General features: G+C 42.7%; 6 protein-coding genes across 13 annotated transcripts; 1 reads left to right on the top strand and 5 right to left on the bottom strand.

The window, feature by feature from the left end:
- Window positions 1-16: 16 nt before the first annotated feature.
- On the bottom strand, window positions 17-3,478 carry LOC124316328 (longitudinals lacking protein, isoforms H/M/V-like). 4 transcript variants are annotated; one of them, XM_046782212.1, is made up of 8 exons: window positions 3,254-3,478; window positions 2,990-3,175; window positions 2,758-2,923; window positions 2,339-2,700; window positions 2,195-2,273; window positions 2,018-2,116; window positions 934-1,365; window positions 662-801 (listed from the first exon to the last, which is right to left on the bottom strand). In XM_046782212.1, the coding sequence occupies exons 2-7, from the start codon at window positions 3,158-3,160 to the stop codon at window positions 968-970; spliced, it is 1,275 nt and encodes a 424-aa protein (XP_046638168.1). In that variant the 5' UTR covers window positions 3,161-3,175; window positions 3,254-3,478; the 3' UTR covers window positions 662-801; window positions 934-967. The 4 variants fall into 4 exon arrangements, with proteins under 4 accessions (XP_046638170.1, XP_046638168.1, XP_046638169.1 ...); XM_046782213.1 differs by having other exon boundaries at window positions 706-835; XM_046782214.1 differs by lacking the exon at window positions 934-1,365 and having other exon boundaries at window positions 17-801.
- Window positions 3,479-3,661: 183 nt separating this feature from the next.
- LOC124316121 lies at window positions 3,662-12,185 on the bottom strand. 3 transcript variants are annotated; one of them, XM_046781854.1, is made up of 12 exons: window positions 11,598-12,185; window positions 10,573-11,539; window positions 9,968-10,507; window positions 9,718-9,885; window positions 9,309-9,464; window positions 8,659-9,238; window positions 8,415-8,587; window positions 8,147-8,338; window positions 7,599-8,081; window positions 7,236-7,538; window positions 5,507-7,149; window positions 3,662-5,437 (listed from the first exon to the last, which is right to left on the bottom strand). In XM_046781854.1, exons 1-12 carry the CDS (start codon window positions 11,747-11,749, stop codon window positions 4,273-4,275), a joined length of 6,522 nt encoding a protein of 2,173 aa, XP_046637810.1. In that variant the 5' UTR covers window positions 11,750-12,185; the 3' UTR covers window positions 3,662-4,272. The 3 variants fall into 3 exon arrangements, with proteins under 3 accessions (XP_046637810.1, XP_046637811.1, XP_046637812.1); XM_046781855.1 differs by having other exon boundaries at window positions 9,718-9,882; XM_046781856.1 differs by having other exon boundaries at window positions 10,573-11,515.
- Window positions 12,186-12,488: 303 nt separating this feature from the next.
- On the bottom strand, window positions 12,489-14,821 carry LOC124316603 (putative methyltransferase DDB_G0268948). The gene is made up of 7 exons (XM_046782623.1): window positions 14,793-14,821; window positions 13,638-13,739; window positions 13,390-13,550; window positions 13,117-13,327; window positions 12,947-13,044; window positions 12,731-12,871; window positions 12,489-12,652 (listed from the first exon to the last, which is right to left on the bottom strand). Exons 3-7 carry the CDS (start codon window positions 13,416-13,418, stop codon window positions 12,559-12,561), a joined length of 573 nt encoding a protein of 190 aa, XP_046638579.1. The 5' UTR covers window positions 13,419-13,550; window positions 13,638-13,739; window positions 14,793-14,821; the 3' UTR covers window positions 12,489-12,558.
- A 47-nt stretch (window positions 14,822-14,868) lies between these two features.
- Window positions 14,869-16,341, bottom strand: LOC124316470 (protein tramtrack, beta isoform-like). 2 transcript variants are annotated; one of them, XM_046782443.1, is made up of 3 exons: window positions 15,981-16,341; window positions 15,532-15,916; window positions 14,869-15,469 (listed from the first exon to the last, which is right to left on the bottom strand). In XM_046782443.1, exons 1-3 carry the CDS (start codon window positions 16,199-16,201, stop codon window positions 15,194-15,196), a joined length of 882 nt encoding a protein of 293 aa, XP_046638399.1. In that variant the 5' UTR covers window positions 16,202-16,341; the 3' UTR covers window positions 14,869-15,193. The 2 variants fall into 2 exon arrangements, with proteins under 2 accessions (XP_046638399.1, XP_046638400.1); XM_046782444.1 differs by having other exon boundaries at window positions 14,869-15,462; window positions 15,531-15,916; window positions 15,981-16,339.
- Window positions 16,342-16,441: 100 nt separating this feature from the next.
- On the top strand, window positions 16,442-19,941 carry LOC124316158 (squamous cell carcinoma antigen recognized by T-cells 3-like). Its single transcript, XM_046781930.1, has 12 exons — window positions 16,442-16,738; window positions 16,805-16,931; window positions 16,992-17,096; window positions 17,152-17,429; window positions 17,484-17,916; window positions 17,989-18,162; window positions 18,232-18,400; window positions 18,462-18,617; window positions 18,677-19,103; window positions 19,167-19,314; window positions 19,384-19,476; window positions 19,544-19,941. Exons 1-12 carry the CDS (start codon window positions 16,574-16,576, stop codon window positions 19,870-19,872), a joined length of 2,604 nt encoding a protein of 867 aa, XP_046637886.1. The 5' UTR covers window positions 16,442-16,573; the 3' UTR covers window positions 19,873-19,941.
- On the bottom strand, window positions 19,905-21,931 carry LOC124316330 (cell cycle checkpoint control protein RAD9A-like). 2 transcript variants are annotated; one of them, XM_046782216.1, is made up of 7 exons: window positions 21,707-21,931; window positions 21,414-21,637; window positions 21,190-21,354; window positions 21,027-21,130; window positions 20,742-20,966; window positions 20,479-20,672; window positions 19,905-20,410 (listed from the first exon to the last, which is right to left on the bottom strand). In XM_046782216.1, exons 1-7 carry the CDS (start codon window positions 21,738-21,740, stop codon window positions 20,085-20,087), a joined length of 1,272 nt encoding a protein of 423 aa, XP_046638172.1. In that variant the 5' UTR covers window positions 21,741-21,931; the 3' UTR covers window positions 19,905-20,084. The 2 variants fall into 2 exon arrangements, with proteins under 2 accessions (XP_046638172.1, XP_046638173.1); XM_046782217.1 differs by having other exon boundaries at window positions 20,491-20,672.
- Between the last annotated feature and the right edge of the window lie 157 nt (window positions 21,932-22,088).

Here is a 22,088-nt window from a genome sequence, read left to right as displayed (position 1 = left end):
AGAAGAAATCACGTAAAAAATGTCGGTCATGTATTGGAACCGATTCACTCATGTGTCCTAAATCCAACAGAATATACACACATATCAAGATTCCTTTTTCTTCCAGTTATCAATGACTAAACGCTTTGCGGTACACGCATGCACACACGTACAGACTTTCAAAAGTCATTCAAAAACACACATACATACCGAAAACAAATATGGGCAAGTAGAAACAAAAAAAAAAAAACGAGTCAACACCTTATCGGAAAGGTTGCGGATGATTCGAGAAAGAATCAGCCAATTCAAAGACAACATGATGATAAACGAACCACATAAAGTTAACAGGCAAAGGAGTAGAGACGATGTTGGATGATGATGGGGGAGGGGTGTATCTTTGTTTTAGAATTCAGCTGCTAGATTGAAACTGAAGGAGACGACGAAGGAGGCCGTTTTTGCGGCGGAAGTGCGTTTTCGTGGCGCTGTTGTCCCTTGTGTCTAGCACGGGGATGATCTACTCGTTCCAGGTGTATCGACAGGACTAGCATTAGCATTCCTCCTAAACCGATTGTAGAAGCTGTCGTTGCTGGTTTTGGAATTGGTGACAACCATATCGTTAGGATTCGAAGACTGATTGATTTGATGGGTTATTATGGCGTCGATGAGAGAGGCGGCCGTTAGCGTAGAGTCACCACCGAGCGCACCGCCAGCACTGGATTGTCCTGATCGGAGAGGGGAGGGCCGCTGGCAACTTTAGGCGCCTCCCGTTGGTATGCCATGGTTCGCTCCATTGCTTCTTCTCTTCTGTCCGGATGCATTCCCCTTTAGTCAAAGCAGAAACATGTTACATGACATACTACTTCATCAATTAATGTTTGCGTTAATTTACCTGGAAACGGGCAAAGACTAATAACAACACTAAGTAGAGAACTAATATTGAAGAGGAATGCCTACCTCGAGATGCTGCGCCGCTAGATGAATTGTAAGCCTAGGGTTGTGTTCCTGAGGGTCCGGCAATATTGTCTCCCATTCGCGTGTCTGATGTAGAGCCCAGAAATACGATTAATCCCGCCACCTCCTGTTTTTCTTCAATAAGAAGAATTCCTTGATGCATTTCTTCTACGCGTCTTCTCGCAAGATCAGCTTCGGCTTCTTCTGCTGCACGTCGAATCTGATAGTATTCTCTATTTTTTCTGCGTCTTTCTTCTCTCTTTTCGGGCGTTTCCTGTTGACGTGCTTTACGTTGTCGTTTAGCCTGTTCAGCCCGATATAGGATATTTTCTTCTTGGGTTTTATTACGTTTCCTTACGGCGTAACGTTCCCTAACAGCACGCAATCTCAATTCCCTCGCTCCCAGTGTTTCTTCATTTCTTTTCGCTCTTAGTTCTGCATTTTTTTTTTATAAAATGAAAAATGAGTTCATGGTATGGACGTCAGCCCCACTAATCAGCATCCCGTTACTAAACGGTATGCCAACAACGTTTTTTGACATTTTTTACAGGTTTTCGGTTGTGAAAAAACCGTTTAAATAAGGTTGCTGATGGAGCAATGTTCTTTCTTGTTTTTTTTTTTGGTTGGGTAAAAACAATCAGACAGAAACGGTGTGTATGTGGCACCCTTTTAAATCACCTCGTGTCGAATAATCTCGTATCAACACTTCCCTTTCGCAACTGCAATCCTGTGGGATTTTTCATTCACAGTTCAATATCCTTGCAAGTTATTTGCATTTACGTTTAGTTTACTCAACTAATATTTTCCTATTTATAAACTTAAAAGTTCAATTATTGAAATAAAAAAAAAAACATCTTAAAGTTATATTAATAAGGGATATGTTGCAAAACTGAAGGAATTAAAAAAAATAACCCTGATTCGGGACACTAATGCAAGTTCATCCACGTGAATGTCGTGAACAACGACACCAAGGCGGTCTATCTGTTTTCTAAGGGGCTGAAGGAAGGCGGATCAAAAAGAGAGCAGACTACGGTACGAGAGGAACCTAGCACTAAGTAGAGGACTAATAATGAAGAGGAATGCCTACCTCGAGATGCTGCGCCGCTAGATGAATTGTTAGCCTTGGGTTGTGTTCCTGAAGGTCCGGCAACATTGTCTCCCATTTGCGTGTCTGATGTAGAGGGGCCTTGGAATTTAAAAAAAAAAAAAAAATACATTTTTAGAAATACGGGTGTGTTATAAACTATGACTGGTAGTTTATTACCAAAGGTAATATCGCGGGTCGAGTTGGGTACAATGGATATCATGCCGTTGTCAGATGTGCTCCAGTCGTCGTCACAGTCCTGGGATTTTTTGAAATTGAAATTAACATTAATAAGAAAAGTTCTGCCACTCTTTTAACACATACCCGTGATGATTCTAGTCCGTTATTATCTAGTTGGTCTTCCATGTGGTCAGAGTCTAATTCCGATTCCATTTTCGTATCGACTACAACAAAGTGGTCATCTGAGTCTGTGTTCGCTGGATGTGTAGGAGATTCCGATGGCACAACATGAGCTTTCTTGGGAGGAGGTGGTTTTGGTATAGAGGATGATTGGTTCTGAGAAGGAGTGTGTGAAATGTTGTCATTTTCGGGTCGTTGAGAATTGCTGGGAGTGGATACAACTGACGGAGTTGATGTTGATTCACTTAGTGTTCTCTTGGCAGCATTAGTCCTTGCATTTTGACCAGATTTGAATTTAGACTGGTCACCTTCTTTGTATGCCAATCCTGTAAGAGCACAAAATTGGATCTATGTGGTAGGAAAAATGTTAACAAATAACTCACCTTTGATATCAAGGGCTTCAGCTGTTTGCAAAAAACTAGCAAGTTGTTCCTGGGCAACATTTACTTCTCCTTTATACATGTAATCAACCAGTGCCCTGAGATCTTGGAAACTGACATCTTTTAAGAATATGAAGGCCTGTTTGTCGACTTGCTTGCTCAGCATTTCCTGGAAAGAAAATAAAAGCATTTGAATATAAATTACCATTATCTACGTAACTAATATTTAGCTTACCTCAAAGTAGTTGCTGCAAGCACACAATACCAATTGGTGAACTCTAACAAATTGATGATCAGCGGCAAGAGTCACATCACACATAGATTCCTTCTCCAACAATTTGTCAAGGACACTAACTAAAACATGGTGATGGTTATTCCACCGCACACAGAATTCTTCGGCATCCATGACTGGAAATGAGACCTATTTTTGTAGAAAAACAAGATAAAAAGAATGAATTTGCATTGAACTGGTATATGACATTCAGAAGCCATACTAAACCTTTTTCCTTTGTCTGGTTTGAACAGTGAAACAAATGGACAAGTCAAACACCTTCTTTCGACAAATTAACCAGTGAAGCAAATAAAAGCCGACGATTCCAGAAAAGGACAAGATTAACTTATCAATTTAATAAACCAGAGAAAAAACTAACTGGAAATACGAGACACGTCGTAACTGCTTCTCGCTATTCTTTCCAATATGGCCGACTGCGACTAGGCTGAGCTGAGCAACACTACCTATCTTTCGATCAACGCAGTTCGAAACATTTTGCCGCTCCTATTGCGCGCGCTTCATTTGTTTGTTTTCATGACGAAATTTAAGATTTCTCTTACCGATTGAACTATAAATTTGAATACATGCATAACCAATTGACCTTTGTTTGACAATTTAAAAGAAATATAGAAGAAATCACGTAAAAAATGTCGGTCATGTATTGGAACCGATTCACTCCTGTGTCCCAAATCCAACAGAATATACACACATAATGTACATCCAAGATTCCTTTTTCTTCCAGTTATCAATGACAAAACGCTTTGCGGTACACGCATGCACACACATACAGACTTTCAAAAGTCATTCAAAAACACACATACATACCAAAAAAAAAAATATGGGCAAGTAGAAACAAAAAAAAACGAGTCAACACCTTATCGGAAAGGTTGCGGATGATTCGAGAAAGAATCAGCCAATTCAAAGACAACATGATGATGAACGAACCACATAAAGTTAACAGGCAAAGGAGTAGAGACGATGTTGGATGATGATGGGGGAGGGGTGTAGCTTTGTTTTAGAATTCAGTTGCTGGATTGGAACAACTCATTTGAGTACCTGAAACAAAGCGATCCGTTGTTCAGCATCCAGTTCCTTGTATTGGCCGTCAAAAGAGCCAATTACAAAGCTCAGTGGAAAGAAGAAGAGCGTGCTTATTATTAGAATTTTTTGTTTTTGTTATTTAGTTTTTTTTTTAAGTTTTTTTTTTCAAATTTTTTTAAATATATTTTTTTTTTGTTACGTTTTCATCAATCTTCATCTGAGAGAGGTTCATATTGAGAGGATAGCAAAACAACTGGCTGGCCTGTTGTTTGGTTGCCAGTCGAACTGGTCGATGCGGAGGTGACGGCAGTTGGAGCGCTGCTGCTCATGGGGACGTTAGGCTGGATAGAATATGGATAACCCATGGATGGATAAGGTGTTGAAATATAATGCGGTACAACTGGAGAGGGTCCACCTCTTTCATCCTCGTTCATGCGTGGTCTTTTGTTGGGCGATGGAGCTGGACTGATTCCACGTCGGCCAGCAGGTGAACTTGGTGGCGCCATTTCATGATTGGAACTTCCACCTCCTCCTCCTCCGGCTGGAATACCACCATCTGAAGAAGTCCGCATCACTTCGACGATCTTTTTCTTGACGTAGTCAAGGGGGGAGATGGCGGGTTGACGAGGATCAGGTTCTCCCCCTCCTCCACCGCCACCACTACTTCGAAGTAGACCATAATCTTGCATCTGTTGCCCTTCGCCAGCTCGACATTTGGCAGCATAATCAAGGGCTGCACGGCTCTTGACGTAATCGTTCATCAAGGACTCGGGAGCTGCCATACGGGATTTCGAAAACTCAGCCTGACGCCGTTGCCATTCTGGTCCCCAATCTTGCTCGCCGGGCATGGGCATTCCTCCTCCTCCTCCTCCTCCAGATCCTTGATGGAAATCCTTGGCAATGATGGATTCAATATGTTCTCCTAATGTAAAAGCAGCTTTGCTTGAGGATCCTTGAGGTGGCGGGGGCAATGAAGGAGACGACGAAGGAGGCCGTTGTTGCGGCGGAATGCCGGATGATGGCGGAGGTGCGTCTTCATGGCGCTGTTGTTCCTTGTGTCCAGCACGGGGATGATCTAAACTCGTTCCACGTGTATCGACAGGACTAGCATTCCTCCTAAACCGATTGTAGAAGCTGTCGTTGCTGGTTTTGGAATTGGTGACAACCATATCGTTAGGATTCGAAGACTGATTGATTTGATGGGTGATTATGGCGTCGATGAGAGAGGCGGCCGTTAGCGTAGAGTCACCACCACCGGGCGCACCGCCAGCACTGGATTGTCCTGGAGGGCCGCTGGCAATTTTAGGCGACTCTCGTTGGTACGCCATGGTTCGCTCCATTGCTTCTTCTCTTCTATCCGGATGCATTGACCTTTTAATCAAAGCAGAAAACATGTTACATGACATCCTACTTCATCAATTAATGTTTGCGTTAATTTACCTGGAAACGGGCAAAGACTGCAGATGACCTCTTGGATCTCTTTCCTTTTCTCTTTCACGATCCCTTCGATCACGATCCGGAACAGGAAGACTCGGCTGAGCGGCGGCAGCGTTGACCAGCGAAGCGAATGCGTCGTGCACGTAAATCGAGTCGCCCCTTGGAGAAATGGAAACGGGAGGAGCACCACCGACAATCGAATTGGGTCGGCTGCTGGAATGGAGACCTCCTCCTCCAGGTCCCAGATTAAGGAGTCCACCCGGCGAAGACGTCCGCCCTTGATTATTTTGTTGCTGTAACGGGTTGGGAGCGGGCGGGGACGGTCGTGGATCAGGTTGGCGCGCTGAAGGCACGGACGAATTTCGCTGGATGACTCCTTGCCTCTGCTGTTGGGGTTGAGGCGGCTGTTGGTGCTGCGGTGGGGGCTGGTGTTGTTGGAGTGGAGGAGGGAGTCCACCACCACTCGAATGCGAAGGATAGCCATGGTGTTGATCCATGACGTAGGAAGGAAGTTTTTGCACATACATGGGCGAAGGAGGTCTGTGTTGATACGCTGGGTGAGAAGGGGGAGGTGGAGGTTGTCGATCGTTTGGTCTCGAGGTGACGGGCATTTGAGGTTGTAAAGATCCTCCGAGTAGTTCTCGATCCCTTCCACCGCGATTTCGATCTGCCATTTGTTGCGATAACAGATAATCATTGCTGAGGATCATCTGTCTGGAATATGACTGTGGGTCGGGTTGATACGGAAGTCGGGGTGGACCGGCTTGTTGCTGTTGTTGCTGCTGCTGCTGCTGCTGCTGTTGTTGTTGTTGTTGTTGTTGTTGCTGCTGTTGTTGAGGCGTTGGCATACCTCGGTAATAGGCTTCATAAGCAGGATGAGAAGAATGGGACCCACTTTGTGGCAAACCCGATCTCGTCTCCAGATCTTTCACAGTAATGGGCGTACCCTGTGTAATGGAACCCGTCAATGATTCACGACCTTGGACGGTAGGGCGTATCAACCCATCCGTTCTCGGTATTTGCAGCTGCACTGGTAAGGAATTTGTAGACGGCGACGAGATAGAGAGCGGAGTGCCCTGCATAATTGAGCCAGCTGGTGGTCGTGAAGAATTGGGAGCGGGTGGAGTCGATCTGGGTGGGTAAGGAGCTGGAGCTCTCATGCCAGCCGAATATCCAGCCATTGGGTCGATACCTGCCGAACCAGGAGGGCCCCGATAATGCTGTTGCTGCTGTTGCTGTTGCTGTTGCTGCTGCTGTTGTTGTTGTTGTTGTTGTTGTTGTTGCTGCTGCTGTTGTTGTTCTTTGCTCGTCTTCGAGTGAGCTGGTGGAGGGGGAGCATAAGGCGACACACTAAGACCGTAAGACGGCCCTTGCGCCGATGGATTCGGCGGCATTAGTGAATCCTTATTATCACGCTTTTTGGGCATCGACAAGTCAAGAGTTTGACCCTCAACGTCACGGTTCATCCGCGCTCGCTCACGCTCAAAGTCACGCATCGTCTGCTGAACTTGGTGGAATGCCAAACCTTCGCGTGGGAGACTGGCACTGTACTCGTCATTGGGACCAAGAGGGGCTTTTCCCGGATGTGACATCTGTCCCATAACGGCAGGAGGTGGGTACGGAGATGACCTTCGGGCTGAATGAGACTGCAAAATTCCCAAAACAAAAACAAACAAAAAAGTTACACAACACGTTCCACGTTACAAAAAAGAACAAAACAAAGAAAACGTACAGTTTGAGGCTGATCGATAACGAGTATGGTTTGCTGCTTCATATCGTGAGGTTGCGACATCATCAAACGTGGCGACTGGGTGGGTGCCGTATTGGTGACGATCGTCAACGGCGCACTACTTCGACCAACTGCGTAATTACGCTGAGAATCTTTCAGAATGGACGTGATGGTCGGCGAATCCGACGGTCCCGGCGGGTAAACGGGGGAGCCAACGCCGACTGGAGCAGACATGTGCTGAAGATCAGATCGTTTCAAGTGACTCTCAATGACATTAGACACTAAATCTCGCACGGTCAAGGCCTCCTGTAACAAAGATATTCTCGGGACTTGTCTTTTCGATGGCAGAATAACATCGATCAATACCTGTCCAATATTGCCGTTACTGCGACTGACATTGGCATGCGGGTTGATGTTGTTGCTGTTGGCTTGAGCTTCGGCTGCCGCATTCTGACTGGCCCCCATTTCATCGGCACTGTCCGTTTCTGAGTTGTCTGCACCAACAGGTTGAATGATTCTGGCCACAGGACGCGGCTCCACCATCGTCAGCGGATGAGGAGGCAAAATCTGCGGTTCCTGGCGAACCGTTTTCTCCTCCACCACTGGACCTTCTTCTCTATTTGGAGCTATTTCGGGCTTGACATCGACAACGACAGAATTCCCCGCTGGCGGACCCGATGTTACGCTGCTTTCCTCTGTTCTCGGCGCATTCGTTTCGTCTTGAACAGATTCAGATGCAACACTCGAGCCTTCGGTTTGACCGGTGGGCGCTTGCCCAGTAAGCGCAGCTAATTTGCGGCTGATGCGATTGCAACAAGTCGAACAGCATTTGGGCATGTCTTGTCCGATCTGGGGAAAAGTTGTAAAAATGAACTAACCGCGATCGTTAAAAAAAAAAACGCAATCGACCATACCTGAAATTCATTCTCCAACGCAGTTCGGATATCGGCCGGGATTTCGTTCCATTTGTTTGGTAATGGACGCAAACGCTTCACTCGCCTTTTCGCAGTCGGGCATGTGGGTAGAGGACATTGAACGATGCGTCTTCTCACAACACGACAACGACAAGCGCTACAAACTCGTGCCTCGGCATTGACATCAACTTCCTACATGAAATAACAAACAGCCGGATTAATGCGATGCTCTGGAAGAAGTCGACAAGCTTCTTTATTTTTTCCTTACCGCTAATCCATATTGGGAAGCTTGATGTTTAGGCAAGGGTCTACTCTGGCCGTGGTGCTCCAAAACAGCTTTGCACACAACACAGGGATGAGGGCCGCCGGTGCCGAAAGCGCTGGCAGAAGTTAAGTTTTCCTCATCTTCTTCATCGTCATCGTCCTCAGTACTGTCACAGCCTTAAAAGCGAACATAAATAAATGAATACAATATAAATATTACAAAGATTTTTAATTGACTGTGTCCATACTGTTTTCTCCTTTGGGGCTTTTGTTGTTGTAAGAAGCCGATTCGGATGTGGCAGTCGGAGCAGGTTCAGGCTGTGCGGGGGTACTGGAATTTGCTATCGAGGGAGCAGCAGAAACAATTGTCGTTTCAGTTACGGAAGATGAAGAGGTGGTCGTTGTCGTCGTACTGCTGCTATTCAACGCCGACGTAGCGGAGGTGGTTGTGGCAGTCGATTGGCTGAAACTAGAGGTCGTAGTGATGGCTTCCTGGCGCATCAGCTGCTCTCGTTGAAGGCGTGTCGTTACTCCAGTACCGGGCGCATCGTTTATCGATTGACTTTGATTCTGAGCGGCAGCAGCAGCAGCGGCCGCAGCAGCCGCAGCCGCCGCTGCAGCGGCGGCGGCAGCAGCATTTGGTTTTTGCATCGCTCTCGTATTTCTCTTCATCTTCGTTTTACGAAGCAGCTGCTTGTAGTTGATTGTCTTCTTAGAGAGATAATAGAATTGGACGCAATCTGCCACTGATTTGCGCTCAAGGTACGAGGCAGTTGATCCAAAATTCTTTGGATGCAGCAGGTACTTTTCCTTGAAAATCTCTTTTTCCTAAAGTAAAAAATAAAACGTGGTAATTAGCTTTAAACGAAGCAGGAAAGAAGGCTAAGATAAGACAAACCTGTTCAGTCCAAACGTTCAGTAACGGACGTTCGCGGTATTCAGCCATGGGATCCTCAACCAAGCCATTACGATTATCAAAGCACAACCGTCGTTCCCGAGAGTCTAGTAATACCGGTGGTACCACAGCTAATGACCGCATCTTTTTATCTTCGTTCTAAACCAACAAAGAGATAAAGTCATCAGCATCGTCAAGCAACACGAGTAAAAGTCAATAAATTAGTGAGATCACATTCCAGTAGCAACACAGAATGGATAAGATAAAAGATCACTTCGGTCTCACTGACCAATGTTTGAAATCGAGAATGTAAATATCCAAAGGTCGAAATCTATGAACATCCATCTAACCTACACCCCTCTCAAGTTATGCCAGACGGGCACAAAATGGTGACTGGAACTTTGTGTGTTACCTCTTGTTCTTGAAGGCCATCCATTATCTCCTCCAGATCTGCGTCCGATTTAATTCGCGATCCCACTCGGCTGAACCTTTCCCGATCTTCCCTTTGTTTACGCAACTCTGGGAATACCTTCTCATAAAACTCTCGCTCCTTCTTCCGTCCAAAGACCGAGTTTGGCTGCTTTAATTGAGAGGAAATCAACGAGGGAAAATGTCAATTTCGATCATCTCGAAAGAAACAACTTTTTTATGAACAACATTACCGTAACGCCGGATGCAGTAGGAGCAGCAGTTGATGTGCTGCTGCCAGCCGAGGTAATTGCAACAGTCGTCGTTGCAGCAACAGTTGCCCCGGTGGCTACAACGGAAGGGACGTTGTTGGCCTTCTCAAGGTCGCTAACTCGCTTGCCCCACTCGTTCATCCATTTGTTGTAAGTCTTCATCAGATAGCGGTGGCGACCCTCTTTCTCTTTTTGGCGACGCCGTAAAAACTTCAACAACCTCGGCCGAAAAGCCTGAAACTGCGTCCGATTGCGTAAGTACACGGCTGTGTCGGACGGCTGGTGGTAGAGAGGAAGGTCTATTGCTGGACCCAACGACGCAAGCATCTTGTGCGCCTCGCCCGCTTTCCGACGGTTCTCAGCGTAGATAAGCTGAGCGACGCTTTGGTTCTTGGGTCCTGTTCCTTGTGTTCTTAATTCACCATGCTCCGGCGGAGGCTTCTTGGCGGCCTCTTCTAGATCTTGTTGCTTCTTTTTCAATTTGGTAATGTTATTTTCCACCTTCGCTATTTCACCATCCACCTATACAGAAAGAAGAGAAACATTATGTCAAAATTTCTTCATTCTTCAGTAGATTCATTCATTACCTTTGTGATTTGCTTTAAAAGTTCATCTTTGGTGGAACGTAAAGGTGAATCGTCCCTTTTGAGCGGGTCCTCGCCATCACCAGGAAGAGTTGGGCTGATGGCTTCTACCTGTGGGATGTAGGCTGGTTGTGACTCGCGATGCACGGGTACAACCTGAGGGCCTGTATTCAAAGGCGCCAAAGCCGAAACGGGCCGCGTGTCGATTCGCAACGGCTGGGACAAAGTGGCTTTCATTAACAGTGGCTCGCCATCATTGATGCGCAACTTTTTGTGCGCAGATTCGTTCGCGCTAGCCACGGCTGGGGCAATGGGCAACATCAACGGTTCACGATAGGATTCCATAGGAGCTGTTGAATATGCCATCTGAGAAGGGTGTCCAGTCAGGGTATGATGTCTTCCACTGTTTCCTCCGCTACTACCCCCTAAAGCAGCACCACTAACAACACCAACGCCGCTGTTGCCTCCACCTCCTGGTCCAGGGCCACTCAGCCCAGGTGGACCTCCGCCATAGTCCATGGGTGACAGTCCGGAGTATGGCAAAAGGGTTAGACGTCTACGGAATTCCCCAGAACGATCGGGTGGCGATCGCAAAGGGAAAACAGCGGGCTCGGCCCTACTATAAGTGGGCGAACTGGAATAAATCCCCGATGATGAAGGCATCGATGACTGGCCAGAAGAATAACGTTCCATGGCGCTGCTGTTTGGAGGCAATGGGGCCGCAGGGAGAGCGGCAGCGTACGGATGTGCACGGGCCACCTGCGACAAGTTCGAGTGGGAGACCTGAGGTGGAGGAGGCGTAACAGGTTCGGTAGCCGGACCTACGTGACTCGTTTGCAATAAATGAGCTGATGGCACCAGACTCAAGCCACTGTTGACTCCAGCTGTCACAGGCATGGACCTCATTTTGTATGGTGATCCATCCAGCATAGGTCGAACAGGAGGTCTACAAGAAGAAAAGGAATCAGAACTACAATGGCATCATCTCTCCGGTTCCTCGTGTTTTCAATTTAACCTAGATTTGATACCTTCCAATGTGAGCAATCGGTAATGGTCCCGAAGTAGATTGAGAGGGCAGCCTGGTTGGAGTCTGTCCATAACTGGATGGCATTGTGTTGACTCTTGGACTGCTAGCTGCAGGGCTGTGAGATGGCAGTGGGAGAGATCTTACCGTCTCCATCAAGATTCCAGCTGATTAATGGGGGTTTCCGGCAACCAACTGGAATCACTTTGACATCTTGCCAGAAACTTCACAGCACTTTTATGCAGATAGTGGTAGGACGGGGTTTCAAACGACCAATTCTATTTAATTATCAGAATTGGGAGCGTTCACTACTGGTGCCATAGCAGTGGCACAGGTGCCTGAGCTGAAGTGGGGCCCCTCTTGCTCAAATTTTGAAGTTATTGTTCAACCATAAGTTCAGGCAATCTGCCTTGGCGTACACGCTGGAACGGATTCTGACCTTCATGAACGCAAAACTTATTTAACACTGGTCGCTTTGCGAATGTATATAGGGTGAAACACTGCTTAACAAGTCTCTTTGACGGACTTCTTTTCCAGAATGTGATTTTTCCCCTCCCCTGAAAATGGCGTCCGAATGATCGCTCTAGCGGGGAAAACGACCAAAGAAAAAGGCCAGCGACTATGCGACGATTCATACTAACGGATGTTTCAGGAACTAACAGAAAACAACTGACAGGCGAAATGCGAAGAATTCCCTTTAATTGTTTACGTTTTCTGTTCCTTCAGAGTGTACCGAGTACTCAGATAGGATAGGGGCATAGGAGACAGATCCGGATGAAAGGTCATCACGGTTACATAAACATTCACTTTCAACTTCAAACAAAGTTGTATGGTTTAAGCTTGCAGTTGCATTTCCCTTTATATTGAAGTATTGAACCCACCAAATCAATGTTTCAACATCAAACTATTTTATTTCTTTTCATGGAACATATGTCAGCATCCTTGGTTTATTGACTTTTTCGACATTATTCTTTTCCTTTGCGCCCCATCAGCAAAAAATATTTACGTCTTATTGTAAACTGCCCCTCGTCTTCATTGTTCTCATAGGCTTTCAGGCAGCTGTCACCAAATGTCAGACACACAAAAGAAAGGTGTTGGGATGAACAATAATACTTAAGCAGCAATGTAATTTGATACCTTGATGTAAATTCAGTTAAAATTTCTTCTCCTGCTTGGGCTCCATGGTTTTTGCAGTAATTCTGGTAACCAGACCAAGTAGTAATGTACCCAACAAACTCTGAAATGGTTGTTCTGGTTTCCTCTGTCCAAAATTCTTCTCTAAATGTACATGAAAAAAATTAAGTATTTCAAGATTCATTCAAGTAAATTCTGGAGCATTAAAACATAGGATACCTTATGAAATCTTCAAACGGAAGCACTATATTAGAATATTCGTTATCTACGAGTTCACGACCACTTCCCCAATAAGGGCCTGTTCTTTGGTAATAAAGCTATTTCCAGAACAAGAAAGAAAGATTATAGTCCAAGACAATGAGACTACCATAAATTATTAGATCTAGTACCAAATCAAAAGCCCTTTGAAAGTCTTGTTCTTTGGTTGGATGTATAAATTTAGGAAATGTGTATCCTGACAAGGCCACAATGCCATTTGAACAAAGCACTCTTTTAGTTTCTTTAAAAAACTGGGGTAGATCAAACCAATGGCATGCTTGGCTAGAACTGACAATTTGCACTGATCCTTCTTTAGCAGGAATTTGTTCAGCAGGGCTTACCCTAAATAAAAAATTCATTTTGTTGGTTGTTTGTTTAAATAATTAATGCTTCAATCATGTTACAGAAATTCAATGTTGGATGGATGATTCATAGTCTTTGCAACAGTGACTTGAGCAGAACTCACGTCTGTTGCAACCACCTTTTTGAAATCTGATGAGAATAGGTTGCTGCTCTGGCCATTTCCGCACCCAGCGTCCAAACAAAGGCTTAGCTCCCCTTCATACTGCAAAACATGAAACAGGAATTTCATGTATCCTCAATTTAGTCACTGCTCTGGGTCAAAATTCAAACGCTAAGACTTTTAAGTTACCTTTTCTTTAAGATAGTTAATTATTCTATTTCCAAGCTGCTTTGGCGGACATGGGCGAAATTTAGCATATACATTAGCGTGTGTGACACTTTCAAAATATCTCTGAGACATTATTGCAATTTCAAAACTTTTTTAACAAGCGATCTCCCACTCAACCGGACCGTTTTGGTGGAGGTACTTTTCGGATCGTAATCCGGAAAAGGACTTTACAAATCCGGACTAGGTCTATTCTGTTCAGAATCGCATGGCGATTCCAATGGAATTAAGTCCGGATTTTTATCTTTTCCCGTTCACGAGATAATCACGGTTGAAAATCGTGAAATATCACGAAAACCCAAAGTCTCCCCCTCCGACTATATCGCTTTTAGCCGTATATTCGGCTTATACAAAAAAACTAATTGATACAAAATGTAGCCCTTTCATCCCTTTTTCAGAATCCAAAAGGATTTTCTATAATTCTGTAAGATGTCCGAGATATCACGATTTTCGTGATACCCCCATTTCGACATATTTTTCAAGCATTTCATTCGGCGTTGCCGATTGCCGTATATGTGCTTTTCGCCCCCTTTTCTGTCCACTCCTTCCCTTTTTCCCTGTTTCCTATGTATCAAGGCCTTGTATATCGATACAGATGGGACTTGATACATAGGAAACAATGGAAAAAGCGAAGGAGTGGGGGCGAAGTCACATATACGGAAATCGGCAACGCCGAATAAAATGCTTGAAAAATATGTCGAAATGGGGGTATCACGAAAATCGTGATATCTCGGACATCTTACAGAATTATAGAAAATCCTTTTGGATTCTGAAAAAGGGATGAAAGGGCTACATTTTGTATAAATTAGTTTTTTTGTATAAGCCGAATATACGGCTAAAAGCGATATAGTCGGAGGGGGAGACTTTGGGTTTTCGTGATATTTCACGATTTTCAACCGTGATTATCTCGTGAACGGGAAAAGATAAAAATCCGGACTTAATTCCATTGGAATCGCCATGCGATTCTGAACAGAATAGACCTAGTCCGGATTTGTAAAGTCCTTTTCCGGATTACGATCCGAAAAGTACCTCCACCAAAACGGTCCGGTTGAGTGGGAGATCGCTTGTTAAAACAAAGTTTGAAGATGGTAAATATAATATTTAAGGAGTAAATATTACCGCCAGCCTTTTGTCACAGATAAAGACCGAATGGTCTTTATCTTGTGGTCCTTCTCTGTGACTTTGTTTACTTCAAAACTGTTGTTATATTGTATTGCATCGTGAGCTTCAGCCACCAGACGGCGTCGTACAAAAATACGCAATTATGCATAACGATTGACTTTTTAAATTATTAATTATCAGAAAATCTTTATCAAATCTTATCAGCCCACAGAACTCAATAGCAAATGCAATCAATTTAAGTTATTCAAAATAATGTAAAGTGCACAGACAAAATATCGAAAATAGCATGCTTACTTGAGAGACGGATATTGGTGCAATAGGCCAAAAGCCAAAAGGAGAATTGCAATAAAAATTTTACAGTTATGGTTGATCATCTTTACTAGAAGTTAAGTTACAAGTCAATTGGCGATGTTATCTGACGTCTCGTTTAGATGAAGTTGGCACTGTGACAACGAACCAAGGAGGCCATCCAGTGAAGAAATGTGCCTCGTTAAATGTCTCTTTAAAGTAATGCGCGAGGTAAACAATTTTCCACAGATGCTACAAGTCAGCTGCTCGGAATGATGACTTCCAAGATGACTTCTTAACTCTGTTTTTGCATTAAATGTCTCTTTACAAATAGAGCACTTGAGGGCTTTTACCGGAATAGCGGATAAATTTGATGATTCTGCCATAAAGAAAATATACAAATTTGTGATCGCTATATAGACTGGTAATAAAATTGTATTTTTTTACCTGGAATTGGCTCTAAAATAATCTTCTTTTCAGCGTGTGTAGAGCACTGGGAGATCTGTCTTTTCCTTTTAGAGTTGATTTCTGATGAAGAATCATTTGTTTTTATGGGAAGAGATTCTTGAACATTTTCATAAATTATTTGAAGATCTTCATCCTCATCTGAGCTTGAATCAGAATCACATTCATGTGACTGCAGCTTTTGCAGCTGTTCCTCAACCTTTTTCTTTTCTAATATTTCCACTTGGAATTGTTCTTTCCCATGCAATTTTACAAGACCTTTCACTTTAAGTTCTTTGGCATATTGGCTCACTGTCACCAAGTCGACTAATGATCCTTCAGCAATCCCATTGTAAAGGTAATTAACCAAGCAGACCATAACTTTGTAACTATTGAATGGGAAAAGGTAAAGATGGTTATTTTTTAATAAGTTTCAAATGCTAATTCTATTACCTGAATCCTTCAAGCATGATGACAGGCTCAACATGGGAATCACAGCCCAATAACAACTGGCTAAACAAAGGACTGAGTGAAGCGAGAACCGAACGATGAACCAAAATTTTTTTCCCTTCACAAATTAAAGTTACATCTGCGTGACATTGATTATTATACATGACCAACAAATTCCGAGTCCACAGATCGTCCAGAGATTTAAAATTCGTCTCGTTTTCCATTCTTTGTGTAAGAGTCAACCAAGTCTAAAAATCACTGGAAATATATTTCTTCAACTCTTTAAAAAAGCGAAATAAAGTATATTTCGTTGAGCGATCGTCTTGGATGTGTTGTTTTCAACAGTCAATCAAATCAATTAATGTTAAGCAGAATAGCAGATGTGAAGACTGAAGATTTAAGTCTTCTGCTTGATAGTTCATTCATCTGCCGCTAGGCTGTGCGTGCCGAATACCGAATACGAACAACATCGATTGAATGTTGTGTTGTCTTTGAAATTAACCCAACACCCCCAAAACTCGCTCTCAAATTATTAAAGAATTACGTATACAGTACAAGTGTTTGTATTTATACATATACACAAAAAGAGCTTCGTGATGGATGTCCAGCAGAGTTTTGCTGAGGAAGATGAGACTGAAGAAATGAGTTTTGAAGGCAATGACAACCCTAATGGGTCAGACAGCTCTGATTCTGATGATTCAGAAAAAGAAAGGGAAGAGCATTATGTTCTCGAGAGAAGAATTGTTGAACTAAGAAAAGAAGTAAGCTTTTTCCCCTGTTTGTGAAATTTTTGGTTCAATGTTTAAAAAAATTGTATGTTTTTATAGCTCGCAAAATCTCCAAATGCCTACAACACACATGTTGAACTGATCAGTTCTCTACAAAAACTTGGGGAACTAGATCAGTTGAGATATGCCAGAGAATCTATGCATGCCATTTATCCTCTGACTGAAGGTAAGATTAAATAAACAATTTAAATAATTTTTTTTTAACATTCCTTATTTTCTTATTTAGAACTATGGCTTGACTGGCTAAGAGATGAAATTAAACTTGGATTAACAGATGAAGACAAAAACAAAATTGAATTACTGTTTCAAAGGGCAACAGAGGACTACTTAAGTATATAAAAATATAAATTTTCATCTTTTCAAAATCTAAATATTATCATTTTCAGGTATTGATATTTGGGTGGAATACATCCAGTTTTGTCTTGCTGGAATGGATATTGGAGGTGTTGAAGCATTGAAAAAAATTAGAGCAGTTATGGAAGAAGCCATTCGACATGGAGGACTTCATGTTGTAAAGGGGGCTTTGCTGTGGGATTCTTATCGTGATTTTGAAATGGCGGTATATCAAACAACTAAAGGTGAAAGTGAAACTGAGAAGACCAGTCAAGCCCAAAAAATCACGCATTTGTTCAACCGTCAACTCTCAGTTCCCTTGCTGGATATGGTAAATTTCTTAAATATCGTAGATTTGTTCTTCTTACTGAAGTCTTATTTTCAGGAGCGAACTTGGACAGAATACAATGAGTGGCTTCAGATTTTGGATCAGAAAATTGAACCACATGTCAAAGCCACTTATGACAAAGCAAAGGGACAAATGGAAAAGATAGCACCCATAGAAGACACCCTGATAATCGCTGTTGAAAACGACCACAAGGTTGCAGCTTACCGTACGTATTTGGATCTCGAGATGAATGAATTTAAAGATCCTGCTCGCATTCAAGCGCTTTTCGAGCGTATTGTTGCCGAGATGCCGCTGTATGACTCATTCTGGAACGATTATTGCAAGTTCGTCGATCATCAATTCAAAGCCGCAGAAACCACTTTTGCCATTTTTAAACGAGCAATCCGCAACTGTCCGTGGAACGGACCCATCTGGTCTGAGTACATCTTGGCTGCCGAGCGCTACAAAAAAGAGGATGGATTCATTGCAGGTAGATGAATAGCGAATTATTATAACCATTCATTTGTTTTTTACGTTAATAATTCAAGGGTTTACTCAACAGGTTTAGTAGAGAAGGCTTTCAATGCGGGACTAGCAACAGCGGCCGATTTGCTGTCCGTTTGGATGAGTTTCATTGAATACCTTGTACGAAAATGCACATGGGGTGACAGTGACAATGAGAACATCGTTCAACTTCGTGAAGCTTTTACACGAGCAACAGAACATTTGGATCAAAGTAGGTTTTACTCTAAGGCCAATGGAATCGTCAATACAAAAACTATAACTTTTTTGTTTTTGTTTGTAGCTTATGATGTCGAAGGAGACCCGGAGTGTACACTGCTACAATATTGGGCATATTTCGAAGCAAAAAAGCTGAATAATATGCCCAAAGCTCGAGAGCTCTGGAGTAAGATTATAAGCCGAGGACACAGTAAATCTGCTCAGTGGTGGCTGGCTCGTGTTCAGTTTGAAAGGTTATTGATCTAATTAGTTAATTCTTTTAGAGCTATATTAACACAATGCTTATTATAACAGAACACACGATAACAATAATGAAGAAGTCCGCAAATTATTTACGAAGAGTCTAAATGGAGTCTCTTCGTCCGATTGGCCAGAGTTGATCGTTAAGCAATGGCTGCAATTTGAACGCGAAGAAGGAGACTTACAAACCATGGATATCGCTAAACAGAGGTCTGAAAAATAATTTAAAGCTTTTGAAAATTTTGATTTTAATTGTTTAAATATGCCAGGTGTGAAGCTCGGATGAAGAAGGTCAATAAAGAAAGAGAGGGGCAAACGGTTCAAGAAGTAGAAACGGCTAAAGGTAGGAAACGAGGAAAGATTGAAGATGGGAAAGAATCGAAACCCGTGCCTGCCAAAAAACCAAAAATAAGCCATGATGCCGCAGCAACTAGTACGAAAGTTGTTCCCAAAAAGAAAGTTGAACCTAAAGTAAACGCCACCGAACCTGCTAGCAAGCCCGTTGTCATTCCTAAACCGGTTACCGATCCTTCCCGTCATGCCAATACGGTCTTTTTAAGCAATCTGGCCTACGAAACATCTGAACAAGATGTACGCAACATGATGAGTTCTTCCGGCACCATAACGGACATACGTCTTGTTCTGGACTACAAACAACGTTGCAAAGGATTTTGTTTTGTCGAATTTTCTTCACAAGTAAACTTCCATAATTAAATTTCCTACGCTTGTCCGTTAAATAATCATTTAAAATTATCTTAGGACGAAGCGAGAGCAGTTCTGAAGCGAGACCGTGAGCTTATGAAAGGACGACCGGTTTTCATGTCTCCAAGCGAACCGGACGCAGCATTGAAGCATCCAGCTTTCAAGTACCAGTCAACATTAGAAAAGAAAAAACTGTTTATCAAAGGTACCTATTTGCGATCTTTAGGTACGAGCTTAATTTGTTTTTATCCCAAATCTATTTGATGTTATTTAGGCTTAGCTTTCACTACTACTAAAGAAGACTTGGAAGCTCTATTTAAAAAATTTGGAATTCTGAAGGACGTTCGATTAGTAACGTTACGGAACGGTAGCGTTTAATAATCTAAATTAAATTTATTTTTTCTTTACTAACTTCTATTTAATTAAATATAAAGGAAAGCCCAAAGGTCTGGCTTACGTTGAATTCGAAGATGAAGTTTCAGCGACGATGGCTATGAACCAGACAGACGGAACTACTTTCCAGGACAAAGTTTTGACGGTTGCGTTAAGCAATCCACCTCCACGTCGCGAAGACAGAAACCTGGACAAGGATGAATTATCTTTGGGTGGCGGAACACGGGTAAGGAGAACGCAAGTGTCGTTTGTTCCAAACGCCGTCCTTCGCCAGACATCTCAGTCTTCCACCATGCCGCCACCCGTCAGTGTTCCCGCCAGTGCTTCGAAGAGCAATGCCGATTTCCGGTCTATGCTTCTAAAGAAATAATTTGAAAATGACATTGAAATGGCACGAATAAATAAAAAATGGACTGATCAACATTTAATGGCACTTTAACTTTTGTGATCATTATATAGGATACAGTGATGTACCGTTACAAAATTCTGACACAAAACAATACTGAGTTAACTCGGCGAAGAGAAAAATGTACAAAATCGTTGGATGAGGGGAAAGCCGGGAAAGGGTTATTTCGTCTCTTGCTATTCATCTTCCTCTGAATCCGGAGCAAAGACTTCAGTTGGTCGCTCTCTGTATTCTTGTGTTAACTTGAGACAATTCTGAAATATGTAGCGAGCCCGAGCCCTCTTATTAGGAGGTGGTTGAATTTCTGGTTCCAAATCAACTTCCATATCAGGAAACGGATGAGGCTCGATAAGAGATAGACTGTTAAGACGTGGGGTATGATCCGGGGTATCGTTAACAGGCATTTGTCGTATCAAAGGTGTGTGTAAACGTGTGTGTGTCGTGCTTGCACGAGAACCGTTCCTAGAATCGACCAAATTGGCACGCGAAATGGTCCTGGAATCTAGAAAATTCACGAGGAGAACAATGTATGTCAAGATCCTGACTTCCCTTTCAAGCCTGTTTTGTTACCTGTTTTGTTACCTGTTTTATTCCTCAGGGTAGGGACAGGAGACGGATGGTTGGAAGTATTGCCTTGTACTGACATTTCGTGTTTGGCAGTTCGCGAACTAATGGATGCCGAAGTGTCCAGAGCAGGCGTTAGAGTTGCAAGGAGAAAATCTGCTGAATACAAGTCATCCTTTTGTAGACTGAACAAAACAGGTCTAGGAGAAGGAATTCCGTAAATAATCGATGCAACTTTTGAATCACCAGTAAAATAAAATATTGCTTACTGTCCGGCGCCTTCCATTCGACAATCAAGATCGAGTTTCAGGGCTTCTGCGAAGGCTAAAATAGCTCGTAGTTCCTTCAAGCAAAATGTAACTTGAGTACACAGAGCGACGTTAAATTCAATGAATTCATCCTTGACCAACGTGACTTCCGTACGAACACATTTGGATGGGTCTATTTCATCATCAATATGGTTACTCAAATGTACTTGATCCATTGCAAGGGACCTTGAAAGAATAAACCAAATTTTAGGTTGTTTAAACATGACAATTATGTTTTTGGATTACCAAGTAACTTCTTGAGTGCTTGAATGAAAACTTTGAAGAGTTTCATTGTAAAAACGTGAAGAGCAGGAAAATTTGCTGGGGTAACCCTCCTTAGAGAATTCTGCCTATGAATTTTTAGGTTATTTTCATTAAAAGTCTGATGAGAACAAATCAAAGGACTTACTTCAACACTTTCACATTCAAAGTATCTTAAGTTGAAGTACTTAACAATTCCATGTTTGCACCTGAACTCAATGATTAACAGAGCCTCAAGAAGTGGTAGCATTATCTTACATGTTTCAACTGATTTTTCCAAACTTCCGATCGACCTAAATACAGACAAGATGGACTGGAAACAAAACATCATTGTAAACACACAATACTTCATATTAAAGTTATTTGTCAGACCTTCATGGGAAGTTTACATTTAATCACAGTATCTTCTTCTGGATCAGCGTGAACAGTATTTTCACTTATGTGCGTGTAGTCAAGAAAAAAAGGTAGGTGAAAATTGAAAGCTGAATAGGCAGATTTGGAAGCATTGACGGTCTTCAGAGTTAATCCATTTTCCATTGGTGAAATGTGCAATTCATCACCTATCTTAGCCAATGAGTGTATGGCTCGCGCCAAAACTAAAGAATAAAAGAAAGTGTTCAGCTTTCAACTGCTTTAGTACAATCAAATGAAACATCATGTCGTACCCTTAACACTGGTTGCATCCAAAAGACATTTCATTTTTCTTTACTTCAATGTAAATTTAGTTGTTTGCACTAAAAAAAAATTCGAAATGCCGCCAGAAATTATATCGGTAACCCCATGGCCCGGATAACACGTTTAGAATGTTTAGCACGCAGACGACACGGAAATAAATTTTTTCAAGTATGCCCCGATTGGCTGTTGAGATTTTATCTTCACTGAAGATGTAAACAAATGAAACAAGTGACGAGCGTGACTCGTATTATTTCGGCCACATCTGCAAGACTGCAAGTCACTGAAACTTGATTGTACTTTTAATCACAGATAAAGACGGTCTTATCTGCTGTGGTACTTCAAGGAAATTTTTTTCCCCTTGATTTATCAATG

Source organism: Daphnia pulicaria, chromosome 12 (assembly GCF_021234035.1).
Source record: "Daphnia pulicaria isolate SC F1-1A chromosome 12, SC_F0-13Bv2, whole genome shotgun sequence".
NCBI classification, from domain to species: domain Eukaryota; kingdom Metazoa; phylum Arthropoda; class Branchiopoda; order Diplostraca; family Daphniidae; genus Daphnia; species Daphnia pulicaria.
Note: the sequence above shows the minus strand (reverse complement) of the source record. Positions and strands in the feature narration are given on the sequence as shown.

Coding starts and splice junctions, on each gene's coding strand:
- LOC124316330 (XM_046782216.1), bottom strand. CDS start 21,740: ATGAAATGTCTTTTGGATGCAACCAGTGTTAAGG. Junction 20,967..21,026: donor AGCACTCAAGAAGTTACTTG/GTAATCCAAAAA, acceptor TATTCTTTCAAG/GTCCCTTGCAATGGATCAAG. Junction 20,411..20,478: donor TAAAACAGGTAACAAAACAG/GTAACAAAACAG, acceptor TGAATTTTCTAG/ATTCCAGGACCATTTCGCGT.
- LOC124316158 (XM_046781930.1), top strand. CDS start 16,574: ATGGATGTCCAGCAGAGTTTTGCTGAGGAAGATGAGACTGAAGAAATG. Junction 16,932..16,991: donor CATTTATCCTCTGACTGAAG/GTAAGATTAAAT, acceptor TTTCTTATTTAG/AACTATGGCTTGACTGGCTA. Junction 17,097..17,151: donor GGCAACAGAGGACTACTTAA/GTATATAAAAAT, acceptor TATCATTTTCAG/GTATTGATATTTGGGTGGAA.
- LOC124316328 (XM_046782212.1), bottom strand. CDS start 3,160: ATGGATGCCGAAGAATTCTGTGTGCGGTGGAATAACCATCACCATGTT. Junction 2,924..2,989: donor CTTGCAGCAACTACTTTGAG/GTAAGCTAAATA, acceptor TTTTCTTTCCAG/GAAATGCTGAGCAAGCAAGT. Junction 2,117..2,194: donor GACCCGCGATATTACCTTTG/GTAATAAACTAC, acceptor TTAAATTCCAAG/GCCCCTCTACATCAGACACG.
- LOC124316470 (XM_046782443.1), bottom strand. CDS start 16,201: ATGGAAAACGAGACGAATTTTAAATCTCTGGACGATCTGTGGACTCGG. Junction 15,917..15,980: donor ATCATGCTTGAAGGATTCAG/GTAATAGAATTA, acceptor CCCATTCAATAG/TTACAAAGTTATGGTCTGCT. Junction 15,470..15,531: donor TTATTTTAGAGCCAATTCCA/GGTAAAAAAATA, acceptor TATATTTTCTTT/ATGGCAGAATCATCAAATTT.
- LOC124316603 (XM_046782623.1), bottom strand. CDS start 13,418: ATGAATCATCCATCCAACATTGAATTTCT. Junction 13,045..13,116: donor TTCAAAGGGCTTTTGATTTG/GTACTAGATCTA, acceptor TTCTGGAAATAG/CTTTATTACCAAAGAACAGG. Junction 12,872..12,946: donor CCGTTTGAAGATTTCATAAG/GTATCCTATGTT, acceptor ATGTACATTTAG/AGAAGAATTTTGGACAGAGG.
- LOC124316121 (XM_046781854.1), bottom strand. CDS start 11,749: ATGGAGACGGTAAGATCTCTCCCACTGCCATCTCACAGCCCTGCAGCT. Junction 9,239..9,308: donor TGAACGTTTGGACTGAACAG/GTTTGTCTTATC, acceptor TTTTTACTTTAG/GAAAAAGAGATTTTCAAGGA. Junction 8,588..8,658: donor AAGCCCCAAAGGAGAAAACA/GTATGGACACAG, acceptor TTCGCTTTTAAG/GCTGTGACAGTACTGAGGAC.